The sequence below is a fragment of the Mauremys mutica genome, chromosome 4, assembly GCF_020497125.1.
Source record: "Mauremys mutica isolate MM-2020 ecotype Southern chromosome 4, ASM2049712v1, whole genome shotgun sequence".
Taxonomy (NCBI): Eukaryota; Metazoa; Chordata; order Testudines; family Geoemydidae; genus Mauremys; species Mauremys mutica.
The window spans coordinates 62,745,716-62,762,403 of record NC_059075.1 but is presented as its reverse complement, the minus strand read 5'-3'; the positions used below and the strand labels follow the sequence as shown (position 1 = coordinate 62,762,403).

The following is a 16,688-nucleotide window of genomic DNA, read 5'->3' as shown; positions in this document are numbered from 1 at the left end:
AATGTGTTTTTTTCCGGCTTTATAGGACTATAGCACAGTACTGTCTATACAGCTTCATCAAACTATGTTATAATATAAAATTATAAGGGCACAAGTGGGTTGTAACCAGATGCCTCAATATAGTAATTCTATATTGTAAATAGAATCTAATATTTCCTTCCCTTCCTTTTGCATAAGCACTGCACACAGCTATAGAAAAAGAAAGCCCCTGGCTTACACTTCCTGCTTCTCACCCTGATTGCTGTAACTAAAAAGGATTTATGTAAAGGGAGTTTCAGGTTCCTGTTATTAAATTAGCAATGTTGTGACTATTTGCCTGTATGGAGCTTTCACAACAGCCACTCGAAAAGGCTTTCAGTGACAGCACCAAACTGCCTTTACACTGCCCACACCCAGGAAAGAGTGGATGCTGACTAACATAGGTCATGTGACCCCTAACTGCATTCAGTGATTGACTGGAATGCTCTTGGAAGTGCCCTTTGTAATTCCAGGTTGGTGTACATGTAATCTCCCAACTGCTCAGACCCAGCTATTCCTGGCCCTCATTCAAATCCCCCAAATTGGCCAACATTTCGAATCTTCAGGAAATGTAGTATTTGCGTTGTTGCCAATTCATGTGATTTCCCCTTCCCCAGCCCCACCCAAGTCATGCAATACTTAATATTTTTCTTAAAGCCCAATTCCTGGAGGTATGTGATTAGTTGGGAATCTGAGCTGTCATTTTTTTTTTAAAAGTAAGCTTCCAACCTGGATTGCATATCTATAGCTGAAGTGCAATCCAAATGAGTCAAGAATTTGGGACTGCAAGAACCAGAGTCTTGAAAGAAAATGCAAAAGTCTGATGATCTTTTTAATAAAGGAGCTATTTGCAGTGTAACAACAAATATTGTGAACCTACAAATTTATGAAACATACTATGTAGCCTATGCCAGTAGATGGTGCTCTTTATATTTACTATACATGTGAGCATGCAGAGAGAGAGAGAGATGCTTCTTTTTTATATGGAACTCTCCTAACAGAAAGAAATTGAATAAAGTTCACTAGTAAGGACAGAAGGCAACTTTTAAATAAAATGCTTTGAAGTTACAGGTTATTCTCTGTCAAATTTCTTTCATGTCACAGGAATCTGGAGTAGTGTATTTTCCTTGAACCTTATGGATGCCTGGTATATCTCCTTTGAGTCAGAAGAGTTCTGGCACAAATGGACCCAAGACAGAGTTATTGACATTGGTTAGTTATTTTTACATTGCATTTTTCCTTTACTTTTTCTTAGGGTTATTTTATTTAACTACTTTACTAATTTATTTATTATCTAATACATGAAGTGGAAAGCCATGTCTTGAGTTACTGTGCAGCAATCATTTTGGTTGATTGAGAAGCAGAATTGATGAGACCTACCATAGATGCAAATGAGATGCCCCTGCAGGAGGAGGGTAAACTGTAGAAGAAAAAATATTCTTGAAAGTATGGGAGGTGGGGCTTATCCTTCCAGGGCCCACCATTCTTCTATGTTCTCTGTCTAGCTAAACACCAGATGCGTGTTCTCCCTGCGAGTGAGGTTTAACATACTCTTGTTTCCTTTGTTAGTTTTTGCTGTTTGCAAGTGGTTTTTATATTTGATCCCACTCAGGTATATTTTCTTATAGTTTTACTAACCATTCATTAGGATGCCCAGAGATGTAAGACATACATTATAATAACACTAATAATAATAAAAAGCAGCATAGATGTGCATGATGCTTTTCAGAAATAAAAGATATTGTCCCTTTCCCAAGGAGTTTATGGTGCAAAGGTCCAATTCTGTAAACCTTTACTAGTGAATAATATAGTGCTTGTTACTGTGGGTCATTTCACTAAGGTCAATAGTAAGCACTACACTTAATAGTAAGGGCTTGCAGGTTGGGGACCAAAATGTGAGATACAGTAAATCCTTTCAACAGACATTGTGGAGAAAGAAGAGCACTGCTGCAAATATTACTATGATTCATTTTATCTTGTTGCATTTGTAAGCTGCAGCTTGTTGTTATATATATAATTAGAACGAGAATTAAGAGATTGAATTTGTTGGAGAGACTGGACGTTAGTAAAGGGATGTGTGTGTGTGAGAGAGAGAGAGAGAGGGACCTGGGAAGGATGCAGGAGAGGAAAATTATTTTAGGTGCAAAATGTTGGCTTGGATAAGGTCGGGGCAGAGAGAAGGAAGTTACAGTATAGCAGGTTAAAGAGAACTATATTATGGACAAGGCTTTTAGTAGTGCTGACTGAGAAGAGGAGGCAGATTTTGGAAAGGTTAGACAGATAAGCAAGTAGCTCTGTGGAGAGCCTGGATGTTAGGAGAGAAGGAAGTTGAATAATTCATTATTATAGAGGATTATCCCCAAAATGAATCCAGATATACAAAACTTTTATCATTTTCTCTGCAGAGGAAGAACCTGTTCTACCTACAAGGCCAAGTGAATTAACTACTCGGGTGGTCTCCCCCCCAGATAGCTTTTCAACTGTTTTTCGAGATGTTCTTATGTTGCGGCCAGCAGTTTCAGAAATCCACAATTTTCTAAAGGGTTGCCAGATGCACAATAACTACTTGGAGAATGAGTTTTCTAGATGGAAAGGTATGGTGATAACTTCCTATTTGAAGCTGCATTTTTAAAGATTGGGATGGGGTCTGGAATTTAGTGTGGATAGCTGTGGTCCTTAGTGGAAGTGAATGAAGCAACTCAAATGGTTCTGTTACTTTGTGAGAAATCCTAGGTAGTAATACATGGTGATGTGGTGTGGTGTGATATGATATGATATGATATGAAGGCTTCACGGGTGTAAATTTGGATACACCTATTACCCATGAGTGGCAAAGCCATGAGTAAATTATGCAGGCTATTATTATATTGCTGTTGTTTATATACCAGATATGCCCCAAATATGGAAAGGATTGTCAAGACATTGAGGAGGCTGAAGTTTCTGCCTCCCAAACAAATGCCTAGGAAACCTTTATACCACAACACAGTGTCATATATTCTGTATATGCCGTGGATGTTACAGAACATTTGCTCTAGGAATGTCTTAGTTTTCAAACGTGCATTTGGATTATTTTTTGGGGCCCTATGTTTCAAATGTCAGAGGTCTTAGTTACTATGACTCTAACTATGCAGGGCTTGGAGAAAGCCATAAAAGCCTCTAGAAAGGATACTCAAACCTTTCTATACCTAAATACATCATGACCTTAAGTAAGATAGCTCACAGTCCTGCAGGGCTAGAAGCAAATGCAGTTTCCTGCTGGGAATCCCCCCTTCCCAGTGATATACAGATCCTGTTTTTAGCATTGCTTTTGATAATGGATTTTAAAGCTGTGACATTTTTACTTATAGAAAGGCTTTTCTTGGTGCATGACTGAAACTTGCCCACCTGGGGCCTTGGGCATGTATAATTTTTGGGGAAAAATCCACATTTAGAGGAGGAGAAAATATTTCTTTTGTAGGTTGATTTAAGTTTCTCAGAGGTTTGGAATGTAAGTCCCAGAGGGATGTATTAGTGGCCAGAGGGCAGACAAGACAGTTAAAGGTACACGATAATTCCCTTATCACATAGCTTTGCAATTTATACCCTGGGGGAATTCTGTGCCACTGTATGTGCACAGAATTCATGTCCCCCACAGATCTCTTTGCTTTCCTGCAGAAAAATAACTTTCTAACAGGGAAGCAAAGGGAAGCTGCAAGAACAGTCACACATCACTCCCTAGCCGCGCAGGTACATCGTTTCAGGCACCTGGAGCAGCTGGCAGAGAGGTAAATCACTGCAGGGCTGGGGAAACCCCAACCAGTGGCTCCTACCCTGAGCCAGGATCAGCTGCTTGTCTCGGCTGGGCTGGAGGCAGGAGAGGACGGAACTTCCTCTTTCCCTGCAAGCAGTGGCTGGGGCTGTGTCAGACCCACCCCCAGAAACCTCCCCCAGCTGCAGTAAGCTCAGCATCCTCCCCTGCTTCCTCACCCATCACTCCTCAGCTGCAGGAGAAGGGGTCACTATATGAGGAGCTGCTCCCCCCTCCTCCCAACCCCCATGCATCTGGACCTTCCATACCCAGACACCCCTGCCAAGCTTCAGCCCATACACGCAGAACCCCCTAACATTCCATACTTGAACCCCACCCCACTGAACCTCAAACCGTGCATTTGGAGTCCCCTTGCACTCAGACCCACTGCCTCTGGACCCCCACCCCTGCCCCCCAGACCACCCCCCACTGATCTCCCTGCATTCAAACCCCCACCCTGATGAGCCCCATCTTCCCACACCACCCTGAGCCCTCACATCCAGACACCCATGCCACTGACCCCCAACTTGCTGCACCAAGACCCCCACCCCACCAAGCCCCACTCCCCCAGCGCCCAGACCGCTCCGCTAAGCTCCAACCACCTTCACCTGGAAGCTCCTGCTGAGTCCTATTGCCCCTGCACCTGGAATCCCCACAACGAGCCACTGTGCATCCAGATCCTACAACACCTAGACCCCCCAACACTGAACTGCCTGCACCCAGATTGTCCCACACAGAACCCTTTCATCCTACACCTGGATCCCCCCACACCGAGTCCCTTCACACTTGGATCCTGCCTGGTTGAGCCGGCCTGCCCCACACCTGGTGCACCTGGTGCAGAAGGGCAGGGCCCCAGGGTGTTTCCGGGGCAGGTCCAGGCTTTGTGCTGTGTCAGGGTCAGGTGCAGCCTCACTGCTGAGTCCATGTCCTGGGGGTAGGGGAATGCAGGGTGATCTCCCACCTTTGTGCAGCCAGTGGCCTGTGCTCCCCACTGCCATGCTGGAGCCTCTGCATTTATTTATTGATAAATAAAACGTACAGAATTTTTAATTTTTTGGCCCAGAATGCCCTCAGGAGTAAATTTATCACAAGTAGCATGTGTGTGGGTGAGTATATATGCAGAAGTTGCAGTTAAAAAGTTGTCTTTTTCCCTTTTTACTGGTAGGTAAGATATTACTGGCTCTGGCTGTATTCCCCATTATAAATATACAGAATTCTTCTTAAAGCAGTAATATTTCATATAGCAGTGAAAGGAAAAAGAAAACTGTATAGTTTCTCTAAATGTACATATATCTATCTTTGGTCCTTATATGACCGCACTACCATAGTGTCTGGATACCTTCCAGCCTTTATCCCCATGAAGTAGGAAAGTACTATTATCCTCATTTTTCACATGGAGAAGTGAGATAGAGAGAGACCAAGTGACCTGGCCACAGTCATACAGGAACACTGTGGCAGAGCAGGGAATTGAACTCTGGTCTTGTGTGTCCCAACCTAGAGGCCCTTTGTCTGCAGAAAGCATTACTTCATGCTGCCCAAAAGGGTGGTTGCTGCAGGTCAATAATGCAAAAGGCAGAATGAGGAAACCCAGATGTGAAGAACAAAAAGATTGAACTACAGTTGTACATAACTGTGTCTGGAGTCAAAAAGGGATCTGAATTCTCTTTCCATGCTCTAACTCTGTATTGTCCTCAGACTAGTAGAACACCTACCCTTGCAGTGATGTGCACTCTTGACAAGAAATATTTTTCTGGTAGACTGTGAGCTTGACTGTCACCCCAACCAGCTGACAGGAGCAGCAGATCGCCTCACTCTGGTAGACACTGCATTTGCCTTCGAAACCAGTTACCCACCGCTTATGAGACCTGAGAGGAAAGTGGACCTCATCCTGCATTTCAACTACAGTTCAGGATCACAGATAGCGGTCAGACTTTTTGCCTTTTTCTTAAGAAATATCCCCCCTTTCAGCTGCCAGAATTCTTAACTCTCTATTTCCAAACACTTAAAGAAAAAGTTGTTTCTAAGAGGAATAAACTCATACTACCAGTGGTGTGAATCCTTGTTTCAGGATCACCGGACTCTGTGCTCAATATAAAAAACACTACCTAGGCCCAGATCCACAAAAGGACTTAGGTGTCTAACTATGATTTTAGGCACCTAAATCCAAAATGTAGGCACCAATGAGAGCCTCAAAACCCCTGCTCAGCTACCACCTAACCCTGCAGGCACCTAAAACACCTACATTATTTCTGTAAAAGTCCCCTAGAAGCTTAAGTTTCTGCCACTGGATATGTGCACCGCTGCCTCAGCTAGACAGCAGGACACCCATCTCACGTCCAAGCCTCAGCGGGATCCTCAAACCAGGAGAAACTATGGGTTGCTATGGCTATCTTACCAGAGGGACCCAAACTGGTAGGATTCTCAAAGCATGTCTGACTTTGGTTGAAGGGATGGGGAGGAGGCAGCCTCCCCTATATCCTTGAGCCCAGTGATTATGACACTCAGTAAGTAGGAAACTCATTTTCAAATCCCTTCTTTACATTAGGCAGATGGGGGGAATTGAACTGGGGTCCCCCACATTCTGGATGAATGCCCTAACTATTGAAGTAAACGTTATAAGAGAGGCTGCTGCGTCTCCTCCTTCCAGCATTTTCACTAGGAGTTAGGCATGTGTTCCTGCCTTTCTGGCAAGGGCTGGCTTAGTCGCTTTACTCCAGGAGAGGGTTTACAGCTTTGGATCCGAAGTAGAGATAGGTGCCTCGCTCCAGCCTGGATTTAGATGCACAAGCCTCAGAGAGGCAGGGATTAGAAAACAACCCTTTCATCAGCATCTGCTATTGGCTTGTTTAGGCAGCTCCTCAACTAGCTTTTGTGGATCCCATTTTCAGGTGCCTATCTTTCCCCATTCATTGTACAGGAAACCTGCCAAACTCAGGGTTTGTGAATTCCACTGGGTGGCTAGGCACCTTAGTAATTATAGTAGAAATGTTGTGCAAGTCTCTGGATTGGGCAAAGTTTTCTCTCACTTGTTCAGGTATGTTAACATATGGCAAAAATTATTCTGGACACTTTGGGATTATCCCAATGTGAAAGATTTTAAACTTGACTCTTGAGGGGGTGAGTGGGGAGGGTGTACTTCGGCTAATTTTGAAGAAATTTGGTTTAGAAATAATGCAGTTATAATCACTTGAAAATTACACATACCACCACATGTGCACTTCCAGATATAAACCATTTGAGTGTTTGATCTTTGTGGTCAGACATTCAAATACATGCAAGGACAATTTGAATGTTTCACTGGATATCTAAATGCAAGTACTTGTGTATCTCGTCATGGTGATTGGACTTTCAGATAAAAGCATTTGGTGATTTTTTTTAATCTCAGTGTTTGATCAGATATTCAGAGAACCCAAGGTGCCTTGCCATCTCAATAACTGTAGGTGTGGTCGAAGGAGTGCTTAAATGCATTATTTTTTCAAAATCTTGCTTTAAAAAATAGGAAGTTCACTACAAAAAGATAACTTACATTTCATGCAATGTTATACTGTGATCGACTTTTTAGGGCTTGACTGGGTAACCATCACAGTGATGAGCTTCAATGGGAGTATACATGTGAGTGAGCAGCCACCCACATGAGTAAATCCTGCACAATTAGGTTCTTAACATGCAGTTCTTTTGTCACAAAAATCTTAACTCATCCACATAATACTATACCAACCTATGGTGCCTCATGCCTTGAAGGATTCCAGTGTGGTATACAAACTCAAAGTGATATGCAAACTGTACATAGGGATCACTTCACCAGCACCTGAAATGTAGCTACAGCTCTGACAGGAAGGGTAGGGTTACCAGGTAGCAACTGTGAAAAAATGGGACAGGGGGTGGGGGGTAATAGGCACCTATATAAGAAAAAGTCCCAAAAAATGGTACTGTCCCTTTAAAAAAATGGGACATCTGGTCACCATAAGGAAGGGGGATGTGGGAACTATAGATCACAGTGGGTTAGACGCTACCATCCTTATTTGTGTTGCTTAGTGACTTACTCCACAGGTCTCCACAAGACTTACTCCACTCTTATTGAAGTCTATCTCTTCAGTAAATCTTGGTCTTAGTCTTGTCATTGGTTTCTGATGTTTTGTTTTCCCCTCTGTGATTACCCAGCCTTTGATAAAAGCCTCCAAGTACTTCTCAGAGCAGGGAATCCCTTTCCCCAAAATTGTGCCAGGTGAAGAAGAAGCAAAAAGTCCAAAGGAGTGCTACATCGTTGGAGACAAAGAAGGCCCAGAAACACCTTTAGTGCTTCTTTTCCCACTAGTGAACAACACCTTCAGAAACTACAAAGCACCTGGTAAGTTAGCAGCAGCCAATCACTTTATTAAAGCCAGCATTATGAGCTTATCCATTCTCTGGATTCCCACTTTTAATTTCATTATAATGAACCTATATTGGCTGGGTGCCTGTAAAAGACTTTGCTTTTAGACTTCTCACTATAGTGCCAGGTATGTCTATCATAGAATCATAGAATATCAGGGTTGGAAGGGACCTCAGGAGGTCATTTAGTCCAATCCCCTGCTCAAAGCAGGACCAATCCCCAACTAAGTCTACATTGCAATAAAACACCTGTGGCTGGCCTATGCCACCTGACTTGGGCTCACAGGGCTCAGGTTGTGGGGCTATAAAATTGCAGTATAGATGTTTGGGTTTGGGCATCTACACTACAATTTTATATCCCCAGAGCCTGAGACAGGTGATGTAGTGATGACAGCTTGAGAAAATAGCTGTGAGGGGTGTGAACAGTTTCTGTTCAAGTCACTGTGTTCTTGACTCTGAAACCTCAATTTGACTGTTTTAAATGTCAGCCTTGTTAACTACTTGACTGCTGATCATTTTTAATAGCCATATCCACCTAATGTTCTTATCTCACAATCTCAAACTGCCTCCTAGGTGCCAAAAGCCTCAGCTGTTCCCTACCCAAGTGCTAAAACCTCCTGCTTCCCCCAGGACATCTTCTACAATACGTTATTCATTATCAATACAAAAATCTACCCTATGTTGAAAATGGAAAATTTGAGGACATCATATAATAAATTGAATTTAATATCAAAATGAACAACATGGGGGCTGCTGTACTCATTTTTGAACCATTTTTGTATTAAAAATTAAAATCACCTCCATTTCTTAAATGAAGCTGCCATGGAATTTCCAGTCTATCACATCAGAATGCCACAGAATCCAGGCATCCTGTTACAGAGTTTAGATGTAGCTTGTCACAAAGTACATGAGGCCTAATGATTAATATCACTGTTTCTTCTTTGTAATAAACTTGGTTCTGCCACTCATCTCTTAACACACCCTTCTTCTTTTTCCCCAATCCTTCTTTCTGTATGCTGACTGCCATCAAGATACACGCCTCTCCTGATTTGGCAGTGGATGTGCAACTTTTTCTAAGATCACTATGAATGTCTCCCAGTGTGCTAGCCTGTAGGAAGTGCTCAAAGAATGATGCAGTCCCTCACCACATCAGGCATCTAATTTCCACCAGTCTTGAGAGTGGTGATCCAGGCAGCAATGTAGTGAATTAAGCTAAATATACTCCTAAAACATCCTCACAGCAAGAAAATCTCACTGGAGAGAAATCTCTGGTCTGTGACTGATTGTGTGCGCATGGCTGATAAAGCCTAGGACTATAATCATGTTGCAATAATAAACTTAATTGCTATTTTCCTCTAGGTGTGAAACGTAGTCCCTCAGAGATGGCAGAAGGTGAAATTGATGTTGCTGATATCAATGGTTCATATAATATAAATAATCTGCGCTATTCAGAGGATGATTTTGACAAGCTGGCAAAACTGAGTTATTACAATGTCCAGAATAATAAAGACTTGATTCTTCAGGCCCTGCGTATAGCTGTGGAACGGAAAAAACAACATAGAAATAGTCTCAAACCTCATACTCTTCTGTGATGATATATCTTTCTCTCCCGCCATTGGGAAGCATCTCAACATTCTACTGATTGTCCAGCATTATGGAATATGAAATAAATATCCATCTGTTGATATTACTGAAGAAAAAAGGAACTGAAACAGAAAGTGATGGAAATCCAAAGAATGCTAAAAATAGCATTCAAACTGTAATAGGAAAAACTATATCTGCCTGTCAGAAATGGGAATAAACATAAAGAGGAAAGCTCTTCCATAATTTATTCATGTGCTTCCCTTGTTAACAATCTCAGCAGAGTGGCCAAATACTGAACTGGTGTTGAGGCTGAACTATGCTGTCACTTCTAGAAGTGGCCTTTCCAAGTCAAGGTTGAGGCAGATTGTCAAGGAAATGTGAAGTAGCTTGCATTGCCATTGTTTGTGCTGTATCTATTCTGTCAATTAAGAGAGGACTTCCACTACCAGGACTACCAGTCCAGAACCTTTAAAGAGAACTGAATCAATTTTTAAATAAAATAATTAACATACTAAGATTTCTATACAAATATATATGAATATGAAGTAAAATTTTGCAAAATAAAATGTTTTGTTGGATTCTAAGTGGTAATGAATTTTTTTTAAAAACAATGTCCTCTTCTATTAGCAGAACTATTAATGCAAATGGTTGGTTCTGTATTCACAACTAGCAAAGTGTCTGGCGTAGAAATGATGCAAGCACCAAAGTTCAGTATCGGAACTGAATGTGAACTTTCCTAGTGTTTTGGACAGTTTGAATTTGAGATTCCAGTTTAGGCTCATCTCGAGTAAGACAATACCACACCCAAAAATTTCCTAAGGTGAAATTAATTTTGTAGAAACATGGCAGAGGTTTAGTTTTTAAGTCTAATGTTATTGAAACTCAGATCACTGAGAGGTGCCTGCAAACTTGATTTTAATTTAACAAACTTCTCGGGTGTGGGAACATCCTTTTTTTTTTTTTTTTTTTTTTTTTAAAACAGTCCTAAATTCTGTTACAAAGGCTCCCTGTTCCTACAAACCCTTCCAGGCCTACAAGAGAGGAAGCCCAATCCAGCAGATTTTAGGAGGCTCAGTGTTGAATGGGAATGGTCCCTTGGTCTGCTTGGTCCCCCCAGTGCTAACCCAACATTCTGTGGAGGGAAGTCCTGATGCTGTACACTTCCCGTGGTCTTCAAAAAGGAAGTCTTACTTCTGCAAATTCCTGTTGGTCCTCAGGATCAGGGCTCTCATCCAAGGAGGGCATAAGTGTGTCACTCTTCCTTTTGGCTTCATAGTGCCAGAATGACTAGAATTCTACTGAGTGCAGGAAAGGGGTGAGGGAAATGTGGCTGGGTAGGAAGCTTGATGAGCAGAACCAAGAGAAGAACCACTTCCCTTACCTTCCTGCTGCTTTTTAGACCCCATGAAGGGCTTACAGGGAGTGATAAGCCCCTTTCCCAAATCTTGTGCAGCTCCGTGAGTAACACTTTTTTGTATGAGACACCAAGTAAGAGTTTCCCTCTCAGGGACTATCTGAATTTTTAGAGGGAGTAACAAAATAACGCTTTATACTGGAAATCAGTTGCAACCTTAACTAGGGAGCATGTTAACGAAGTTTAATAGACATAAAAATGGAACCTCGTGAAGGCTACACACAAAGGTGTCATACATGAGTAAGAAAACGCAGAACTTCAGAACTATGTAAAAATGTGCTGATACTGTGCATGGTTAAAAGATGTTACTATCCCGGACTTCAATAACATATAGCATGATTCTGCAGACCCTTTCTCCCACGTGTAGTATCACTGACTTTGCCAGGATTATGTGCAGGCACATACCCCCTGCAGAAGGAATCTTCCTATGGTTGGATCCACTGATAGAGCAACACAAAGCAGCCTGAATGCATCGGAGAATTGGCCCCATAGTGTGTGTGTGAGTAGGTTGCCTTCTATTGGTTTGTTGCAACTTAGAAGCATCATAAGGTTATTTTTATAGCTGCTATCTAGTGAGCTCTTAAGTAATACACAGATGTTGGTTGGAAGAAGTAATACTGCCTATAATATGTTTACGTTCAACACCTTTGATGAACAGTCATCAAAAATAAGAAACATGAAACCAAACTTAAGAAAGGGGAAACAAAACTTAAGAAATGGGTATTTCCAAAAAAATGAGGAAGCCAGTCAAAAAAGACCCTAAAGCAAAAGTGAAGCACTTTAAAATACTTAGACTCAGCATGGAGGTTTCTTAAATACACCACTACAGAGTTACAAATGGCTTGCATAGCATTAAACAAAACATGAAGCAGAAATGCAAGCAAAACCAGAATGGTTAAAATACAAGAGGTTATTTGAGCCCAACAGCTATTCTTTGAGGGGAAGGGAGAGGAGAGGGAATCCAATTCTACTGAAGCCAAAAGATGAGAGCATAAGATGTGGTATTAAATAAGCAAGATGGAAAGTAGGAGGTCTAACAGGGATTTTGAAAAGTAAATACTCACCAAATCTCATTTGTAGCTATGTTGGACTACCAAGCAGTAACTGAGGAGGAGAAGGATGTTTCAGAGAAGTTTAATGACTTTGTACCTAGCTTCAGCAAGGTCTTGCCCATTCACCTGGATCCACCCCAAAGTTTTACCTTCTAGACAGGCAGCAAGCCTATTTATTTATTTATTCCTTTTACCTGGTAAGTCTCTGTTCAATGCATTGAGATTTTTAAAGCAATTAGGGGATTTAGGCACACATCTTCCATTACAATGTTTTAAAATTAATGGAATGTGTCTAAATCCTGTAGGCTGCTTTGAAAATCTCAGTGCACTGGTGTGACGATGCGGTTCTGGCGGGACCCAACTGAGAGTGCCAAATCAGGACCAATTGCTCAAACAGGGCAGTCACAGCCCTAGGCTGGGGTTTTTCCACCTCTAAGGCAAACCAAACCAGCCAGACAAAAAGGACTTCGGTCTCACCCCACTGGCTAACCACAAGTCACACAAGCAATTTTCTTAGACACTCCAGTTTCCCAGTATCACCACCAGTGCACTCGTCCTGGGGATAAATGGTTATGAAAACCAACACCCCAATAAAAGAAAAAGGTTCTCTTGATCCCAAAGGACCAAGCCCCAGACCCAGGTCAATATACACATCAGATCTTATCCACAAATCACGCTGTTGCCAATCCTTTAGAATCTAAAATCTAAAGGTTTATTCATAAAGGGAAAAAGGTAGAGATGAGAGGTAGAATTGGTTAAATGGAATCAATTACATACAGCAATGGCAAAGTTCTTAGTTCAGGCTTGCAGCAGTGATGGCATAAACTGCAGGTTCAAATCAAGTCTCTGGAACATCCCCCGCTGGGATGGGTCATTCAGTCCTTTGTGCAGAGCTTCAGGTTGTAGCAAAGTCCCTCCAGAGGTAAGAAGCAGGATTGAAGACAAGATGGAGATTAAGCATCAGCCTTATATAGGCTTTTCCAGGTGTAAGAATCTCTTTGTCCTTACTGTGGAAAATTCCAGCAAAATGGAGTCTGCAGTCACATGGACAAGTCTCTGCATACCTTGCTGAGTCACAAGGCGTGTCTGCCTTCTCTCCATGGATCAATTGTGTAGCTGATGGTCCTTAATGGGCCATCAAGCAGGCTAAGCAGAGCTAACACCAACTTGTCTGGGATTTCACCAAGAAGCACATCACCAACTTGAAATACAGACAGTATAGAGCCAATATACATAATTTCAACTAAAAATGATACATGCACACAGACAGCATAATCATAACCAGCAATCCATAACCTGGTCTTAGACACCTTATATGACCCCCTTTACCTAAGATTTGGTGCCACTACAGGACCTTGGTTGCAACCCATGTTCTATATGGTCCCAGTTTATATCAATAACGTCACAACTGGACAGAGAGTTATCAAGTAAAAGGGATAAATAATAAGAAATGATCACTTAAAACTACACATATAATGTGATCATCTACATCGATTAGACGAGTTCCACTGAAAAATGTCAATGTTAATATGGTATGAAATGTAGCTGTCTCTAGAAAGGAAGAAGATGCTCAGTCTGGGCTGGCTTGGCTTCAGTGATACACATTACATTAGGTACAGACTTCGCAGATGATAATGGATGGCTACATCTGCTGTATCTAGAAGATAAACTTTTGGGAATTTAAGAGGAAAAATGGACAAAACTTTGCTGCTCCAGGTCCATAGCTGGATATCAGGGACCAGATTTTTATAGTGGAATAGGAGGAACACATGGTTTGTGACCAAAACTTTGATGGAACTGGTGAAACCCAGGTATCAGATCTGCGTTGCTTTTGCACTGGATTGTGCCGAAATCTGAAGCTTTTTTGGTCAAGTAGGAGTGGCAACGTTTGTTGTTTATTTGGGATCAAAAACTGGTAGGAGCTAGCAATTTCTAGGTAGTGGATGTCTTTATCCTGCTATTGAGGAGAGATGCACAGGGGTCTGGATTTCTACAAGAAGTAGAGCCAGCTGCCCTTCTTCTCTATTTAACTGGTAGAAGTTTGGTATGAAGAAACTAGGATGAGTATGCTGAATGTTTTTGTGGTGTTGCTCTGCCAGTTTCAAGAGTGTCCGGCTAAAAGCTGGTGCAGTTTTTCTCTATTCAGATGTAGAACTGGGGGAAATGAGGATAAAGAATTGACAAAATCAAGCACGATCTGGGTACCAGATACATGTTTTTATGGTATTATTGGGCGAAAGTGCATCGCAATCCAGATTATTCCAGTGAAGTAGGAGAGGCTATGTTTGTTTTCTATTCAGATTGTATAATTTGGGGCTTGGGCCAAAATTTGCGATATCAGGTGCTGGCTGTGGATTTTGGTAGAACTCCTGCAGGGATGCATTGGGGTCTAGGCTTTTTTTTTCCGCAGTAGGATCGGCTAGATTTGTCCATTCTTGACACAGAATTTGGGACTAAGGTCCTAAATCTGATGGGTCTGGCAGGGTTCGTGTGCCAGATCTCAATGTCTGCGGTGGCTGTGTGCCAGGGGACAGTCCAGGCCCACACTTTATTTTGGCAAGGTAGCGGAGCATGGACGTGGGCATTAGGGGCTGGACACAGCAGAATGCAGGCCCCAGGGGACACCGGTGCCGGCTCTGGGGTTGCGTGTGGCCTCGTGCTCTGGGAACGTGCGGCGAAGGGGCAGCGGCGACTCCACTTGATCGCTGTTGATGGGACACTAGGGAACCTGCCCCCAAAGTCCCCAGGCCGAGGGTCATTCCGGCTTTTCCCAGCGAGGGGGTTGGGCAAGGCCGGGCTGGCTCCCCGCCCCGGGGGCGGTGCTCGGGCCGTGCCCAGGGAGGAGGGCGCTGCCGGCCGCCAGTCAGTCAGTCAGTCTGCGCGGCGCTGCGTGTAGCTGGCGGCGGGGCCGGGATGTTCAGCTGGATGGGGAAGCAGGCGGGCGGGCGAGAGCGGCCCGGCGGCGGCGGCGACGCGGTGCAAACGGTGACCGGGGGGCTGAAGGAGCTGTACACGCGGCGGCTGCAGCCGCTCGAGGACTATTACCGCTTCCAGGACTTCCACTCGCCCACGCTGGAGGAGGCCGACTTCGACAACAAGCCCATGGTGCTGCTGGTGGGGCAGTACAGCACGGGCAAGACCACCTTCATCCGGTAAATACCCCCCCACTGCCTGCCTTCCCCCGGTAAATACCCCCCCCGCCTGCCTTCATCCGGTAAATACCCTCCCACTGCCTGCCTTCCCCCGGTAAATACCCCCCCCGCCTGCCTTCATCCGGTAAATACCCCCCCCCGCCTGCCTTCATCCGGTAAATACCCCCCCCGCCTGCCTTCCCCCGGTTAATACCCCCCCCCCGCCTGCCTTCATCCGGTAAATACCCCCCCCCCGCCTGCCTGCCTTCTTTCCACCTTCATCCGGTAAATACCCCCCCCGCCTGCCTTCCCCCGGTAAATACCCCCCCCGCCTGCCTTCATCCGGTAAATACCCCCCCACTGCCTGCCTTCCCCCGGTAAATACCCCCCCCCGCCTGCCTTCATCCGGTAAATACCCCCCCCCCCGCCTGCCTGCCTACTTACCACCATCATCCGTAAAATACCCCCCCCCCGCCTGCCTGCATTCCCCTTGTAAATACCCCCCCGCCTGCCTTCATCCGGTAAATACCCCCCCACTGCCTGCCTTCCCCCGGTAAATACCCCCCCCCGCCTGCCTTCATCCGGTAAATACCCCCGCCTGCCTGCCTGCCTTCTTTCCACCTTCATCCGGTAAATACCCCCCCACTGCCTGCCTTCTCCCGGTAAATACCCCCCGCCTGCCTTCCCCCGGTAAATACCCCCCCCCCCGCCTGCCTTCCCCCGGTAAATACCCCCCCCACTGCCTGCCTTCCCCCGGTAAATACCCCCACTGCCTGCCTTCCCCCGGTAAATACCCCCCCCCCCGCCTGCCTGCCTTCTTTCCACCTTAACCCGGTAAATACCCCCCCCCGCCGGCCTTCCCCCGGTAAATACCCCCCCCCGCCTGCCTTCCTTCTTTCCACCTTCACCCGGTAAATATCCCCCCCGCCTGCCTTCATCCGGTAAATACCCCCCCCCACTGCCTGCCTGCCTTCTTTCCACCTTCATCCTGGTAAATACCCCCCCGCCTGCCTGCCTTCACCCGGTAAATACCTCCCCCCACTGCCTGCCTGCCTTCTTTCCACCTTCACCCGGTAAATACCCCACCCCACTGCCTGTCTGCCTTCCTTCCGCAAATACCCGCCCCCAGCCCTTCCTCTGGTAAATACCGCCCCCCATTGCCTGCCCGCCTCCAGCAAATACTTCCCCCGGCCCTTCCTCTGGTAAATACCACCCCACTGCCTGCATGCCTTCATCCCACCTTCATCCAGCAAATACCCCCCCACTGCCCGCCTCCCTATGGTAAATACCCCCCACACACATTGCCTGCTTTCATCCAGTAAATACCCCTG

The 16,688-nt window shown here is 44.6% G+C and overlaps 2 protein-coding genes across 2 annotated transcripts in view; both read left to right on the top strand.

The window, feature by feature from the left end:
* The window catches only part of LOC123369753 (cytosolic phospholipase A2 epsilon-like), a 53,043-nt gene extending 42,852 nt beyond the window's left edge, over positions 1-10,191 (top strand). The window contains exons 17-21 of the mRNA XM_045015699.1: positions 1,123-1,230; positions 2,424-2,612; positions 5,563-5,729; positions 7,967-8,153; positions 9,536-10,191. Coding sequence (XP_044871634.1) covers positions 1,123-1,230; positions 2,424-2,612; positions 5,563-5,729; positions 7,967-8,153; positions 9,536-9,768 — 884 coding nt within the window. The 3' untranslated portion in view covers positions 9,769-10,191. The remainder of the gene's footprint in view (positions 1-1,122; positions 1,231-2,423; positions 2,613-5,562; positions 5,730-7,966; positions 8,154-9,535) is intronic.
* A 4,872-nt stretch (positions 10,192-15,063) lies between these two features.
* Positions 15,064-16,688, top strand: part of EHD4 (EH domain containing 4) — a 61,792-nt gene continuing 60,167 nt past the window's right edge. The window contains exon 1 of the mRNA XM_045015745.1: positions 15,064-15,378. Within this exon, the coding sequence (XP_044871680.1) occupies positions 15,140-15,378 (239 nt within the window). The 5' untranslated portion in view covers positions 15,064-15,139. The remainder of the gene's footprint in view (positions 15,379-16,688) is intronic.